The sequence below is a fragment of the Lepidochelys olivacea genome, assembly GCF_965140295.1.
Source record: "Lepidochelys olivacea isolate rLepOli2 genome assembly, chromosome: 4".
NCBI lineage: Eukaryota > Metazoa > Chordata > Testudines > Cheloniidae > Lepidochelys > Lepidochelys olivacea.
This window is the reverse complement of record NC_140414.1, coordinates 86,136,366-86,150,692: the sequence shown is the minus strand read 5'-3', so window position 1 is coordinate 86,150,692 and position 14,327 is coordinate 86,136,366. Positions and strand designations below refer to the sequence as shown.

General features: G+C 39.7%; 1 protein-coding gene across 2 annotated transcripts in view; it reads right to left on the bottom strand.

Moving 5' to 3' along the window:
• Nucleotides 1–279: 279 nt before the first annotated feature.
• The window catches only part of TRAPPC11 (trafficking protein particle complex subunit 11), a 41,769-nt gene continuing 27,721 nt past the window's right edge, over nucleotides 280–14,327 (bottom strand). For both annotated transcript variants that reach the window (XM_084625401.1, XM_084625402.1), the window contains exons 23-30: nucleotides 12,052–12,171; nucleotides 10,635–10,700; nucleotides 10,376–10,532; nucleotides 5,963–6,074; nucleotides 5,263–5,354; nucleotides 4,119–4,252; nucleotides 2,998–3,162; nucleotides 280–1,306 (exon numbers count right to left, since the gene is read on the bottom strand). In XM_084625401.1, the coding sequence (XP_084481527.1) occupies nucleotides 1,262–1,306; nucleotides 2,998–3,162; nucleotides 4,119–4,252; nucleotides 5,263–5,354; nucleotides 5,963–6,074; nucleotides 10,376–10,532; nucleotides 10,635–10,700; nucleotides 12,052–12,171 (891 nt within the window). In that variant the 3' untranslated portion in view covers nucleotides 280–1,261. The remainder of the gene's footprint in view (nucleotides 1,307–2,997; nucleotides 3,163–4,118; nucleotides 4,253–5,262; nucleotides 5,355–5,962; nucleotides 6,075–10,375; nucleotides 10,533–10,634; nucleotides 10,701–12,051; nucleotides 12,172–14,327) is intronic.

Genomic DNA, 14,327 nt, shown 5'->3' with positions numbered 1-14,327 from the left:
AATATGGACAGATGGCTAAAGACAGGTAGTGTTAAGAAGAACACACAATATCAGTGATGAAAAGGATAGGGATATGTGGGCAGCTGGTAGATCTGGAAGGAGGTATGCAATAAGAAAAGTTTGGGAATCTCTGTCCTAAAGGATACTGAAGGCAGACATAAAAGAAAATCAAGTCCAGAATCTTATCCACTAAGCCACTGGACCACACTAGACAGTTATCCATTACATACAAATCAATATAACTGGGAAATGAACACATTCAGCTCAGTTTCACAAATATTCAGTTACAATAAGTCGTTTAATATAACTTCACTTGGACAATAAATACGATAATTTCCAGGAGATCAAAATTCACTTCTTTAATTTAACTATTTAGAAAGTTAAACAATGGAAGATTTCACAACATAATTTTTATTTACATGATTTACTGTGAATATTTTAAATACCAGCTTGTGAAGCTACACAAGGATGTACCTCTAAACTGACACAGCAGAATACTGTCAAAACGTTTCTTTAACCTGGAAGCAATGCATTTTTAACAATTCAAACCATTTCAAGTTAATGTTGGATAGTACAACTGTACTTAATGAAGCTGCTCACAAAGACTCCATATTTTACTGACTAGTCACTGCTGAGTGAAACATTTTGAAGTACAGTTCTCCTGGTAAAAAGAGAGCCTTTTAAATTAATGACTCTGCTTGAGCATTAGGAAGCCACTCAATGCCAACAGTTCCATCTGTAGTAGTAAGTCATTTATAGATCTGAGAGTCCAGGCTGCTGCACACTGTTCTAGCCTCTGAATATAAATGGCAAAAAAATAAGTTTATCAGATACGATGACTTTCAATGCTGTAAATCCTGATAACAAAAAGCACAGACATTGCACCTCAAGCCATCATTAAAGAAGAAAGTGGCACTTCTCTTTTTTGGGCAAGTGAACTTGGTTTTCTTCATTTTCATTCTCAAGACATTCCATATAATATTACTACTTAAAAGCATTTAACATTCATGAAATTAACTTCAAGAGAAAGAATGTTCACGTTAAACAGAGCACCAACTTATTCCATATATTTATTCATTAGTGAAATTTTATGAAAAACTAAGTGTTTAAACATTAGTTCTGCTAATAGCGGTCATAATTGTAATTTAAAAATAAAAGTTTAATTTGTAAAGTTTGATCAAAGCTATGGTTCAAAGAGCAAAATTTTATACATTCTGTGCAACATCCCATTTCCTTCTAGTGCATAAGTCCATGTTTGCAGTTATGCAGCTGCGATAGAAGTATCATCAGCTTGGCGACCTTGTGGCTTTAAAGAAAAAGAAGAGTCAGTATAAAGATTATATATGGTTATGAAATTCATCTAGCAACATCATCATAAATGAACAGGATGCTACAATGTATAATCAGTGCTGTATCTTTCTTAACTTCGAAGTATTTCTAATGGCAGCAAAAAATATTGTGATGTTATCTACATTCAAGTCTTCTAACTCTCCCAGCTGCCTCTATAAGCTTTTCAGGGCATCCGATGAAGTGAGCTGTAGCTCACGAAAGCTTATGCTCAAATAAATTGGTTAGTCTCTAAGGTGCCACTAGTACTCTGTATCTTTATATATGTCTTATAGCACCTAGCATAGGGCCTGACCCTGACTGGACTCTCTGGATACTGCTGCAATACAAAAGTTATGTTGATAATGATGCTGATGGTAAATACATGCATGAAACAGGAACAGCCCCAGAAGGTTCTAGGATAAGTTTGAAGCAGGGTCCCTGGTGAAAAGGAGTATTTTAAGAGGAAAAGCATAGCTGTGCACAGGAGCACACAAGAACGTTGGGATTCGGATGACCCAGAAGAAGAGAAGAAAGGAATTAAAAACCTAGGGAGGTTCTCTTGTAAATGCTCAGAACTCCTTTCCCTGGAGGGAGCAGACCTTTGTGTTGACCTAACAGCAAGTCTTGATGACTGATCTAGGAGACACATTGACTGACAGTGTGTATAAATAATAAATTCCACCCAGTCCTCTTAGCTGCAGTAAAATTGGAGGAATGCAAAGCCTGTTTTCAGGGAACAGAGAGAGGATTATAGATGTTCGAACAAGCCTTTCTCAAAGACACAAAGGAACACTTCAGGCCTCTCACCCCCTGCTTATGCTCCAATAGGAAAGGTTAACACAAGATCCTGTAAAGGAAAGACACAAGGCTAGCTAGCTAGCATTGTTTTGGGTAAAAAGTTTTAAAATAAGTGGGAAAGGGCCAGAAAGATTGCATAAAACCCGTTTGGCATGATATGATTGAAAATTGCGTTTCATCCCAAGGTATTCATAATATCTGAGTAGCTGCAACATTGTAGAAAAAATCTATCACCATAAATTTCATGTGCGCTTAGATCTTCTATCTCTAATAGTAAATTAGGTTCAGAAATATTCTGGAACCCCACAAAACCCTAAAACCCATCACATGATGAACACCCACACTTCACTCTTTGCAATCAATTCTCACTTGAGTAATATAAATATAAGATGGGTGGCAGATAATAAATGAAAACTTGGAAATATTCTAACCAAATGCAGCTCCACCAATACTCAAATGCAGACAGAATTTTAATTGCATGACTATTATCCTTCTAGTCACAAGATATTATCCAAATGTTCTGCGAAATGGATAACATCCTGTGACCAGGAAGATAACAGTAATTCTGGATGGTTTTAAGAGCAAAGTGCCTGTTGCTCATATAGAGCCCAGTCCAGCACTGTGTCGTGCCTGAGCAGATTGCTGCACCCACACACAGCTCCAGGGAAGTCCACGGTCTCCATGTACACACAGCATTGTGTCTGTGCATCTTAAAGCAAGACAAGCCTGCTCTCTAGTTAACTGTCCATTCAGTTAATCGGCTAAGCGTAGAGCTGGGGTTGCAGTTCTCAAACGCAAAATAAATCCCAAGTAAGTTCTGAAAGAATTCATTCATTATAAAGGAGCCAAAAGCCTCCATTAGAACCGTACCTTTACAAAAATGTGCGTTGGTATGAATCGTCTGAGCAACTGATTAGTGAAGTTTGGGATCCGCAGCAAGATATTAAGAGATGGTAACTGCTGATATCCAGCCATGAGAGGGTAGAAGTTATATAACATTTCCTGCTGTGTGCCAGGAAGGATTCGCAATCGTATCTAAAATCATAAATAATTCCAGGAAAGAAAACTGTTTACATATATTAAACATTTGCACACTCCAAAGTTAAAAATAATTCTTTCAAATATTCACTTTAATCGGTTTGACTAAAAAACACATTATTCAAAATATTACAACAACTTTCTTTTCTACCCAACTGCACACACTGTATCATATGATCAATATGAATGTTCTTAACCTATCCAGAAAGGCATAACTAGACACTCCTAAGATGACTTATTTTCAGTCCTCCTAAGATTAAAAAAAAGCTTTGGACGTGCATGTTCCTCCAGATGTATTGCTCATTCTTCAGTTCACCAGGTCTTAAGGATGAGTATTTACTAAATAACTCTAGGGCAATTTGATCTATAGCAGAGTTGATAGTAAGCTAATAGGCTATCAACAGGTAACAGTTGAAAGTCTACCATTCACTTAGGGTTGCCCATATTTGTTACATAGTGTACTGTGTTTCTTTCTAAGTCACTTGATGTAAATTTCACAAGCCTTGTTTTGGTAGACAGAAATTTAACAGAGCTGGGAGACAGATTTGTTCTGAATACAGTTACAATTAATTTGTTTTTAATATTTATTTTCCGGTTTTACAGTAAAGTTGCATTAAAAACATTTAATTTTTAAATACAATTTATATAATCTAAAGCAGTGGTTTTCAACCTGTGGTTGGCAGACTGTGGGAGCTCTGCAGACTATATCTAAAGGGTCTGCAAAAGGTTGTTGTTACCATAGAAGAGTGGTTTCCAAAACTTGGGGTCCAAAGACTATGTCTAAGATTTCCAGAGGGATACACACTTCCATTAGAAATTTTTTTTAGGGGTTCACAAATGAAAAAAAGGTTGAAAATCACTAATCTAAAGAGTATGTTGAAATCTATTAGAATAGGTTAACAGTGGTGTGAAAAGTATCATCATGCAGTAGTGACAAAGAGGACAATTTGTACCTGTTTAAGACCTGAAAACATGAAGGCATCGCTTGGCTCCACTGATATTTCCACATCCTGGACTAAACTGGTCTTGTTTTGCAAGTGATATCTGACAGGCAAGGATTCTCTGACTCGACCAAATGATGGCAGATCTTTGGAGACAAAGGGAATGAATATAAAGGTTACATAATCTGATATGTAAATAAACGTCTTGGTTTCACATACAAAAACCAAATCTGACTCAATAAAAGTAGAAAGGTCTGCAAAAAGTGGCTATTATCTATAGTACATCTGATCAAATGTTTCAGGAACAAATCATTAAAAATTTTATAAGTTTTCAAATACAACAGAATCAGCTCTAACATTAGAAAGCAATGAAAGATATCAGAAATTACTGTTACAAGACTAAAAGGAGTACTTGTGGCACCTTAGAGACTAACCAATTTATTAGAGCATAAGCTTTCGTGAGCTACAGCTCACTTCATCAGATGCATATCGTGGAAACTGCAGCAGACTTTATATATACACAGAGAATATGAACCAATACCTCCTCCCACCCCACTGTCCTGCTGGTAATAGCTTATCTAAAGTGATCATCAGGTGGGCTGGAAATGGCCCACCTGATGATCACTTTAGATAAGCTATTACCAGCAGGACAGTGGGGTGGGAGGAGGTATTGGTTCATATTCTCTGTGTATATATAAAGTCTGCTGCAGTTTCCACGATATGCATCTGATGAAGTGAGCTGTAGCTCACGAAAGCTTATGCTCTAATAAATTGGTTAGTCTCTAAGGTGCCACAAGTACTCCTTTTCTTTTTGCGAATACAGACTAACACGGCTGTTACTCTGAAACCTGTCACAAGACTAGTTCTATGCATCACAATATCACTAATTTGCACTAATTGAGGGGGCGAAGAAGGAGTACAAGTATGGATTAGAATAACTAGAGAAAGGGCAGGTACTGCATGGGCAGGGCTTTCCCTTCCAGCCCTGATCTTACAGGAGAAATATGGTCATCCCAAGTCTGTGGCAATGAAGGACAAACGTGTGCCTATGTACCAAATTCTGCTCTGAGACGTACTTATGAGGTTTCACAGCCTTGAGTGAACACTCCATGCATGCAGCCCAGGGTTAAATATTTCATGCATGTGTTAATATTACCTGCATTAACATGGAGTGGGATGCTCTCTACAATCACATGTGGTAGAGTGATCACAGTACAAACCACAGGTACACTTTCCACAGCTGAACTCCTATCAAAGAAAACAACACATGTAGACTCCACTTATATTCTTGACATTAAGTCACTAAGCCAACAGAATACTGGGATCAAGCAGCAAACAAGCAATAGTTACAGCAATCCCAACAGTTCAAAAAGGTGAAAAGTGTTAGCTGAATGTTTTTATTACAATAATCTTGTAAAAAGATGTTAAAATCTAAAGACAGATGTACCTTACAATATCTGCTCTAAAAACAAACCCACATATTGACTGAGGTGGGAAAAATTAGGGTCATTTATTTTTTCCGTTTGACCATTTAAAACTACTTTTTATACAGCTGAAGTGTTCTTTAACTTGTCTTTCTTCCTCCCCTCCCCACATGTGAAGTACTCATTGGCTTTAGAAAACTGAAGAACTAGTTTCATACAATTGAAAACTTAATACAAATTTAAATATCACCATTTAGATGCAATTTCACTAGTACGCATTTTTAAAAATGGCTCTTACCGCTTTCACCCAAGATGATGCCACTGTGAGGATCAGTAAGGGAAGAAGAAAAAGCAAAATATATCCTCCCTACCACTCCCACCCTACGAAAAGTCATGAACTGCTTTAAAAATAACCAGACAAGGAATCCCTACCTTTTCCAGGAGATTACATAACGTCCGGTAGCCACTCCACTTTGACCATTAGTAACTGGTGGACACCGAAGGCAAAAGCATTCACTAGCACTCTCGCCTGTCTGCAAAACAACTATCAGCAATATTCTGTTTAATTTTAAAGTAAAAGACACTGAAAATTAGCACAGAAACCATCCAGATCTGAAAAACTAAAATTAGTAATACATACAGATTTTATATATAAATTTTAGGAATAAAGGTGTTGTATATATTGCATATATACAATCTGAGGGACCCCCAACTAATTCACAAACTGTACATGAAAACATTAGAGATAATAAGGTGCTCAGACAGCACAGAATTGGGGCCTGCAACATGGTATGTGGTCCCTGTGAGTAGAGCTAGGCCCAGTGCCCATGTAGAGCAAGTGAGCCCAATCCAGCCAATTAAAAGAGGCTGGGCTACACCTGGACCTATAAAGGCAGGAAATGAGATGGGGAGGAAGAGTGACCAAGACAGGTTGTGCCTGGAGAAGGGAAGCCACAGTGGAGTGGAGGTAACTCCGGTGGTGGGTCCCTGGTGCAAGAGGCCAGTTGCTCTGGGAAGCTCCAGAAAGGGAGCAGAGCTAACTAAAGCCTGGTCTACGCTACAAAGTTAGGGTGAGGCAAGGTGCCTTGTGCATGTGTCTACACTTAAATGGGTCTCCCACTGACGTAAGTGGCCTCTTATGCTGACATAGTAACACCACTTCCCCGAGCAGCATTGTGCCAAGTTTAATATACAGAGGTCAACACGGCACACAGACACTGCAGTACAGTAACTCCTCACTTAAAGTCGTCCTGGTTAACGTTGTTTTGTTGCTGATCAATCAGGGAACATGCTCGTTTAAAGTTGTGCAATGCTCCCTTATAACGTTGTTTGGCAGCCACCTGCTTTGTCCACGGCTTGCAGGAAGAGCAGCCCGTTGCAGCTAGCTGGTGGGGGCTTGGAACCAGGGTGGACCAGCAGTCCTGTTATCAGTTCCCCGCTCCCCTAAGTTCCCTGTGCAGCAGCTGTCCAGCAGGCTACCAACTTCCAGAAGTTCAGCTGTCCCTCCCCCCACTGCCATGTGGTGCTCCTGCCCTCTGCCTTGGAGTTGCTCCCGTGAACCTCCTGCTTGCTGTGCTGGGGAAGTGGGGGACTAATGTCAGGGTGTCCCCCTCCCTCCTGCTCCTGCCCCCCCGCTTACCCCTTCGCCATATAGAAGCAGGAGACACACAAGAGGGCTCAGGGCGGAGAGAGCTGGCCGCAGCTGCTATTTCAACTTCCTGATCTTTTTAAAGGCAATGTACTTAGAGTGTAGTGTCGGCGTACTTAAAGGAGCAATGCGCATCTCTTGCTCTCTCTCTCACACATGCACACACACGCACACACACACACACACAGGGTGTGTCTCCATCTGCCATGCTGTCTCCCCTCCCTCCATTCGCGCTGCCTTGTAGAGTGTGAGGCTACATTAACAACGTGTTAACCCTGGACGGCTCAGCCAAGTGCTAGTTCATCATTTAGCAGTAAGGCGTTCCCTGGGAAATATCCCACCCTCTTCCACCTTCTGACTCCACCAACTCAACCAAGCTTCACAATCATTGTTGCTGTGTACAGTATTAAATTGTTTAAAACTTAAGAGAGAAAATATATATTATAGTTTTTTGTCTGGTGAAAAAAATTTCCCTGGAACCTAACCCCGCCCATTTACATTAATTCTTATGGGGAAATTGGATTTGCTTAACATTGATCCTGAAAAATGTGATTTTAAGCAAAACAAACTACAACATTAAGCGGAGGAGTTCCTGTACCTATGTCGACCCTAACAGTCCTCCAGCAGCTTTCCCACCATGCCCCAGACTGACTGTTTCGTTGCCATTGTGAACTCTACTGCCCAAGAATCTCAGAGGCCTCCAACCCAGTGGAAAGGTTTCCCCCTTGGCTTCACAAATATTATGCAGGACAGAGCAGGCAGCTATTACCATTGGGATATTTTTCTCACTGAAGTCCAATCTTGTGCATAAAGAATGCCAGCATCCCGTCAATCGACCAAACCAACATTCAGCAGTCATACTGCACCTGCTGAGCTGGTAGCTGAACTGTTCCCTTGGTGCTGTCAAGGTGGCTGGTGTATGGCTTTATAAGCCCGGCAAGCAACAGGTAGACTGCAGATTACTGTTGGGAATGTTGAAATGCCAATAGTCATCCTGGCATTTCAACATTCCCAACAGTAATTGGCCAGTTGAGAAACAGTTCCTCCTTGCAGCTTTCTGAACAGTCCTGTGTTCTTAAAGATGTAAGCCTTATGCACCTTCCCTGGCCAGCCCACACGGACACTGGTCAAGCGTCCCTGGTGATCCACCAATGCTTGCATAACCATAGAAAAGTATCCCTTTATATTGATGTACTCTTTTGCAAGGTAATTTTGTGCCAAAATAGGGATACGAATGCCATCTATTGCTCCACCGTAGTTCGTGAACCCCACTGCTGCAAATCTCTCCACTATGTCCTTTACATTGCTGAGAATCACAGTCCTGTGCAGCAGGAGGCAATTACTGGCCCTGCACACTTGCATGACAGTGGCTCCCACGGTGGATTTCCCAACTCCAGACTGTTAGTGGTCAGTTTGGAATCAATCTGGTGTTTCAAGTTTCCACACTGCAATCACCACTCGCTTATCCACTGTCAGCACAGCTCTTATTTTCGGTCCCTGCACTGGAGAGCTGGGGCAAGCTCAGCCCACAGATCCAGGAATGTTGCCTTGTGCATCTGAAAAGTTCTGCAGCCAAGTTCTGCAGTCATCCCAAGCCTGAATGACAACACAATCCCACTAGTCAGTGCTGGTTTCCGAGGCCCAGAAGTGGCGTTTCATCATCCGCAGCTTCTCTGTGAATGCCACCAACAACCTTGAGTTGGTTCTTGCTATGTCCTACAGCAATCTGTCCTACAAGAAATTATTATGTTCCCCACTTATTCAGTTCTTCTTGCAGCTCTGAAAATACTGCAGGATCACATGCCCTGTGTTTCAATGCTCAGGACAATAGTGCAGAGCTGTGCAAGCTCCATGCTTCTGTTGGAGATAGAGAGCGAGGAGGGCCCCACGGATTTGTGGGATTTTGAAAAAAGGCATGAAAATTATGGGATACAGATGACGTTAGGGGGATAGATACAATATCAAACTGGAAATTTGACCTCACGCTCCCAGTCACCCCAGTGCAACTCCTTTCAGCCCCACCATGCATTGAGAATACTTCCCAAAGACCATATGCTAGATGGTCGCAGGTTGTATACTGGGATACCTATCCATGATGCACTACACTGTGCATTAATACAAGAACACCTGGTGAGTACACACACCGCTGACACAATGAGCCAACCATACATACACACAAGCAACGCACTAACTGCAGCAGCTTTATGCCGACATAACTTGTGTCAATGTAAGTTTGAAGTATGGACATGGCCTAAGATTGAGAAGCTGCCAAGAGCACCAGAGGTCTCTGGCATGAGTGACGCTGAAGTCCGAGGCAAAGGAGTGAGTTAAAAGACTCTTTTGTTTGTTTTAAAAAAAGAAACCTTCTTAAAAGGAGACTGGGCAGTATGTGCTTGGAAGCTGGGGAGAAGCCCTGCTCTGTGACAGGGCCACAGAAATATGATGATTTGATGGATGATAGAGAACCTTCTGAACCGAACCATGGAATCTCTAATATCTACACAGAGCATACAGAATCTCAAAGTCACATTCAAAAGAGTAAACTGCACAGTACAGCTGATTAAGACTCAGGAATCCCTTTCTGCTGTAAATGCAAAAAATTTGAAATGTTTTTGTTCGGTTTCAGAACCTAAAGTAGAAATTTTGACATTTGCTGCAGAAGGTAAATTGTTTTTTGTTTTTTTTGAGGGGAGGCGGGGTGGGACGGGACACAAACTGGTTTGTTTTGGAAGTTTCTAACCAAAATTTTAAAAAGGGCTTTTTCATATTTTATCTTATTTTTAAACTGTTTTCTTTTTTAAATTAGTTCAGTTTTATTTTTAAAATTATTAACTGCTGCTATTTAGAGCGCTTATTGTATTTTCTTGTTCAAAGTAAGACATGCATTCAGGGTACTAAAAAACAGCAGCTACTTAAAAGTATATAATTTAAAAATAAAATAAAAAGCCACAGGAGCCAGGGCTGCTAGGCTTCCAGGGAAGGTAGCTTCCTTAATTACCTTGGGAGCCAGACAGGGAGTCCTGGCTGAGCTGTGAACCATGGAAGCCACTGCTCTCCAGCAGCCAGCCAAGTGGGCTGTGAGGGGAGCTGGGGAAACCGGTTGTCAATAAGGTATTAAAATGTATTTCTTCCCAATTCCCACTCCATCCTTCTCAAAAAAATCTTATTTAAGAAGAAAGAATAATCTAAATTCTCACCATTCTCCACAAAAGATTCCAGTTGGTCTACTGGTACCATGGAAGCCGAAAGTTGTAGCTGGCTATTTATAATAGTGAGAGCCCAAGGTGAAGCACTCAGAATGTCTGTCATCAGTAAAAAGGGTATGTCTGCAAAGACTCTGTCTAAATGTTCAAACTACCAAGAGAAGAGAAAGAATGTGTCACTATTTTAGTGGTCAAATTTGGTTTACTCAGATTATGATTCTAAGATACGTCGATCAATTTTCTAAACACATACCTTTGAAGAAACAAATTTAACAGCAACATCAAAGGGAAATACAGTTTCTATAGTTACAGTTTCATCCTGCATGGAGGGGGAAAAGATTGTATTAAATTTCAAATCTAGATATTGACATCAGATTACAGGTAAGAAGTTATTACAGGGAACTGCATTCATCACCACCTGCCCCAGCCCTCTCCAGGACATCTGCTTTGCCTCTCCCCTAAACGATGGGCAGACAAAGCAACTATGGCTATTGGGGACTGCAGAAGTCAATGCTTTTCCTTTCTTGGATATACTTGTGAAGATGCTCATTCAATGCCTGGGCATTTTATTCCCTTATAAGCTATACAGTTATAAGAAAAAATTATGCTGATTATTAATTCATTAAATAGGTCATGTTTGAAACGGAATTAAATAAAGTGTAAAATAAAATGTTGATACCATACCTATTCTCAATAAAATTCCCTACAATAAATTTAAACACTAAGGGTCACTGTCAACTTAAACAAAAGCAAAACACCGCACTTTGGTCCAAACATTCCTCCCTCTCCCACAGTAATTATGGCAATCTGTTACAAGGAACATCTAAGAGATGAGAGAAACTAATTTATTTTATTTGTACAGTTTTACTCTGAGTACTTAAGACATCAACATGGGAGGAAAAAAAACTTTTCAGAAGTAGGAAAAACTGTATTTGAAAACAAATTGGCAGGTGACTATGGAATAAGAAGCTACTTTTCGCTTTTCCCTGGATTAAAAAAAATTTCAGTTCGACAGTGTCCCTCTAAGGTTCAGTGATAGTTCCATGTACTGGTGCTATTCCAGATATACAACTCTGCTGGTACAACATTAAGTTTAAGGAATAACACATGATTTTATATTCCTCTACACTTGCCAGAAGTTGGATCACCTCAAAAATATTGCTTCTTGTGTCCATTTATTCTTCTTTATCCCTCCAATCCTGCCCCTTAAGCCTTTCCTCTTTCAATGTCAAAAAAGCAACATTTCCGCAAGATGGCCCACGTAGACTCCTGGCTTTGTATTGGGAATTATCTGTCAAGGCAACATGGTGTATCCTTCTCTTTACTCAGAAAGCAACCATATCACCCCTGGGCTAAGCATTTCTCCTAGGGCAGAAGCTAAATTATGGGTTTCTCTTTTACACAATCTCATATGACAGCCCTGTGTGCTGCATTTCCACCTTATGTTGGATATGATGTACATTTTAGGAGTATGAAAGTGAATACATTTTAAATATGTTTGGCAACATTATCTAAATTAATCCATTTAGTACTATTCTACAAAGGGTACCATTGAAATTAGGCTTGCTCTTAAAATCACACACAAGTAATCTGAATCCCTTAATCATTTCATATATTAACTAACATGAAATGAAGAGTCATTCCAAAGTGCTGAACTCAATAGATCATACCCTGTGGCACTTGCAGATTATCTCTTTTTCCTCAACTGTAGCACTGATTAAATAGGAAACATAGACCAGAAACATCCTGGTACCAACTGTTCCACAACGAATGTATACTGCTTTTTCCAGCTGTGAAATATAAAGATGAAATTAGTTAAATAGTACTCAAAATGCAACCAGCAGGTCCAGAGCTGCCCTTTCATTCATTTCGCGTACCTCAGCTAACACAGACTAGGGGAACCACAATGGACAACAATTGCTTGTCTTCAGCACTGGCTACTGGCAGCATAAAGTGCGACACCAATACAAGAGTAGCACTGCTCTGGCCATTCCACTACTCATGTTCTCCTGCTATTTACAGTAGTAGGCTGGAGCCATTACTAAGCATCATTTGCCATAACAAGCCTATGATTTACTAGCTATTAGTTCAAACTAGGGCTGTCGATTAATCACAGATAACTCACGCGATTAACAAAAAAATTAATCGCCATTAAAAAAAGTGAATTGTTACTAATCGCAGTTTTAATCTTACTCTTAAGCAATAGAATACCAATTGAAATTTATTAAATATTTGGGATGTTTTTCTACATTTTCATATATACTATATTCTGTGTTATAATTGAAATCAAAGCATACATTATTTTTGATTACAAATATTTGCACTGTAAAAATGATAAAAGAAATAGTATTTTTCAATTCACCTCATACAAGTACTGTAGTGCAACCTCTTTGTCCTGAAAGTGCAACTTACAAATGTAGTGTTTTTTCTGGTTACATAATTGCCCTCAAAAACAAAGCAAAGTTCATTCAGTCCTACTTCTTGTTCAGCCAGTCGCTAAGACAAAAAAGTTTGTTTACATGGAAATAATGCTTCCCTCTTCTTATTTACAATGTCACCAGAAAGTAAGAACAGGCATTTGTATGGCACTTTTGTAGCGGCATTGCAAGGAATTTACGTGTCAGATATGCTAAACATTCATATGCTTCTTCATGCTTTGGCCACCATTCCAGAGGACATGCTTCCATGCTGATAACACTTGTTAAAAAAATAATTCTCCTCCAGGGAGAATTGTATGTCCCCTGCTCTGTTTTACTCGCATTCTGCCATATATTTTATGTTCTAGCAGTCTCAGCTGATGACCCAGCACATGTTCGTTTTAAAAACATTTTCACTGCAGATTTGACAAAACACAAAGAAGGTACCAATGTAAGATTTCTAAAAATTGCCACAGCACTCGACCCAAGGTTTAAGAATCTGAAGTGCCTTCCAAAATCTGAGAGGGATGAGGTGTGGAGCATGCTTTAAGAAGTCTTAAAAGAGCAACACTCCAATGCAGAAACTACAGAACCCGAACCACCAAAAAAGAAAATCAACCTTCTGCTGGTGGCAGATGATGAAAATGAACATGCATCGGTCCGCACTACTTCGGATTGTTATCGAGCAGAATCCGTCATCAGTATGGAAGCATGTCCCCTGAAATGGTGGTGAAGCATGAAGGGACATATGAATCTTTAGCGCATCGGGCACGTAAATATGTTGCAACGCCGGCTACAACAGTGCCAAGAGAATGCCTGTTCTCACTTTCAGATGACACAGTAAACAAGAAGTGGGCAGCCTTATCTCCTGCAAATGTAAACAAACTTGTTTGTCTGAGCGATTGGATGAACAAAAAGTAGGACTGAGTGGACTTGCAGGCTTAAAATTTTACATTGTTTTATTTCTGAATGCAGTTGGTTTTTTGCCCATAATTCTACATTTGTAAGTTCAACTTTCATGATAAAGAGACTGCACTACAGTACTTGTATTAGGTGAATTGAAAAATACAATTTCTTTTTTCTTTTTAAAGTGCAAATACTTGCAATCAAAAATAAATAAAAAGTGAGCACTGTACACTTTGTATTCTGTAGTGTAATTGAAATCAATATATTTGAAAATGTAGAAAACATCCAAAAATACTTAAATAAATGGTATTCTATTATTGTTTAACAGTGCGATTAATCGCAATTAATTTTTTTAATCGCTTGACAGCCCTAGTTCAAACCACATGAGTTTTAATGTATTGCTGTGTGGAGAAGATGTAGGAAGACAATTACTCTCAGTAGCAGACATCAGCTGCTCTCCGTTTCATGAGCCCAATCCTTCTCTCTTCCTACTACCACCAAAAAATCAGTACGTGTCACTCAACTCTGCATCCTTATGAGATTTAGCACTCAGGCTCCTAACAAATTATCAGTACAGTCTACAGCGCTTGCAGTGTGCATTTACAGAAGATAGAGTGACTCTA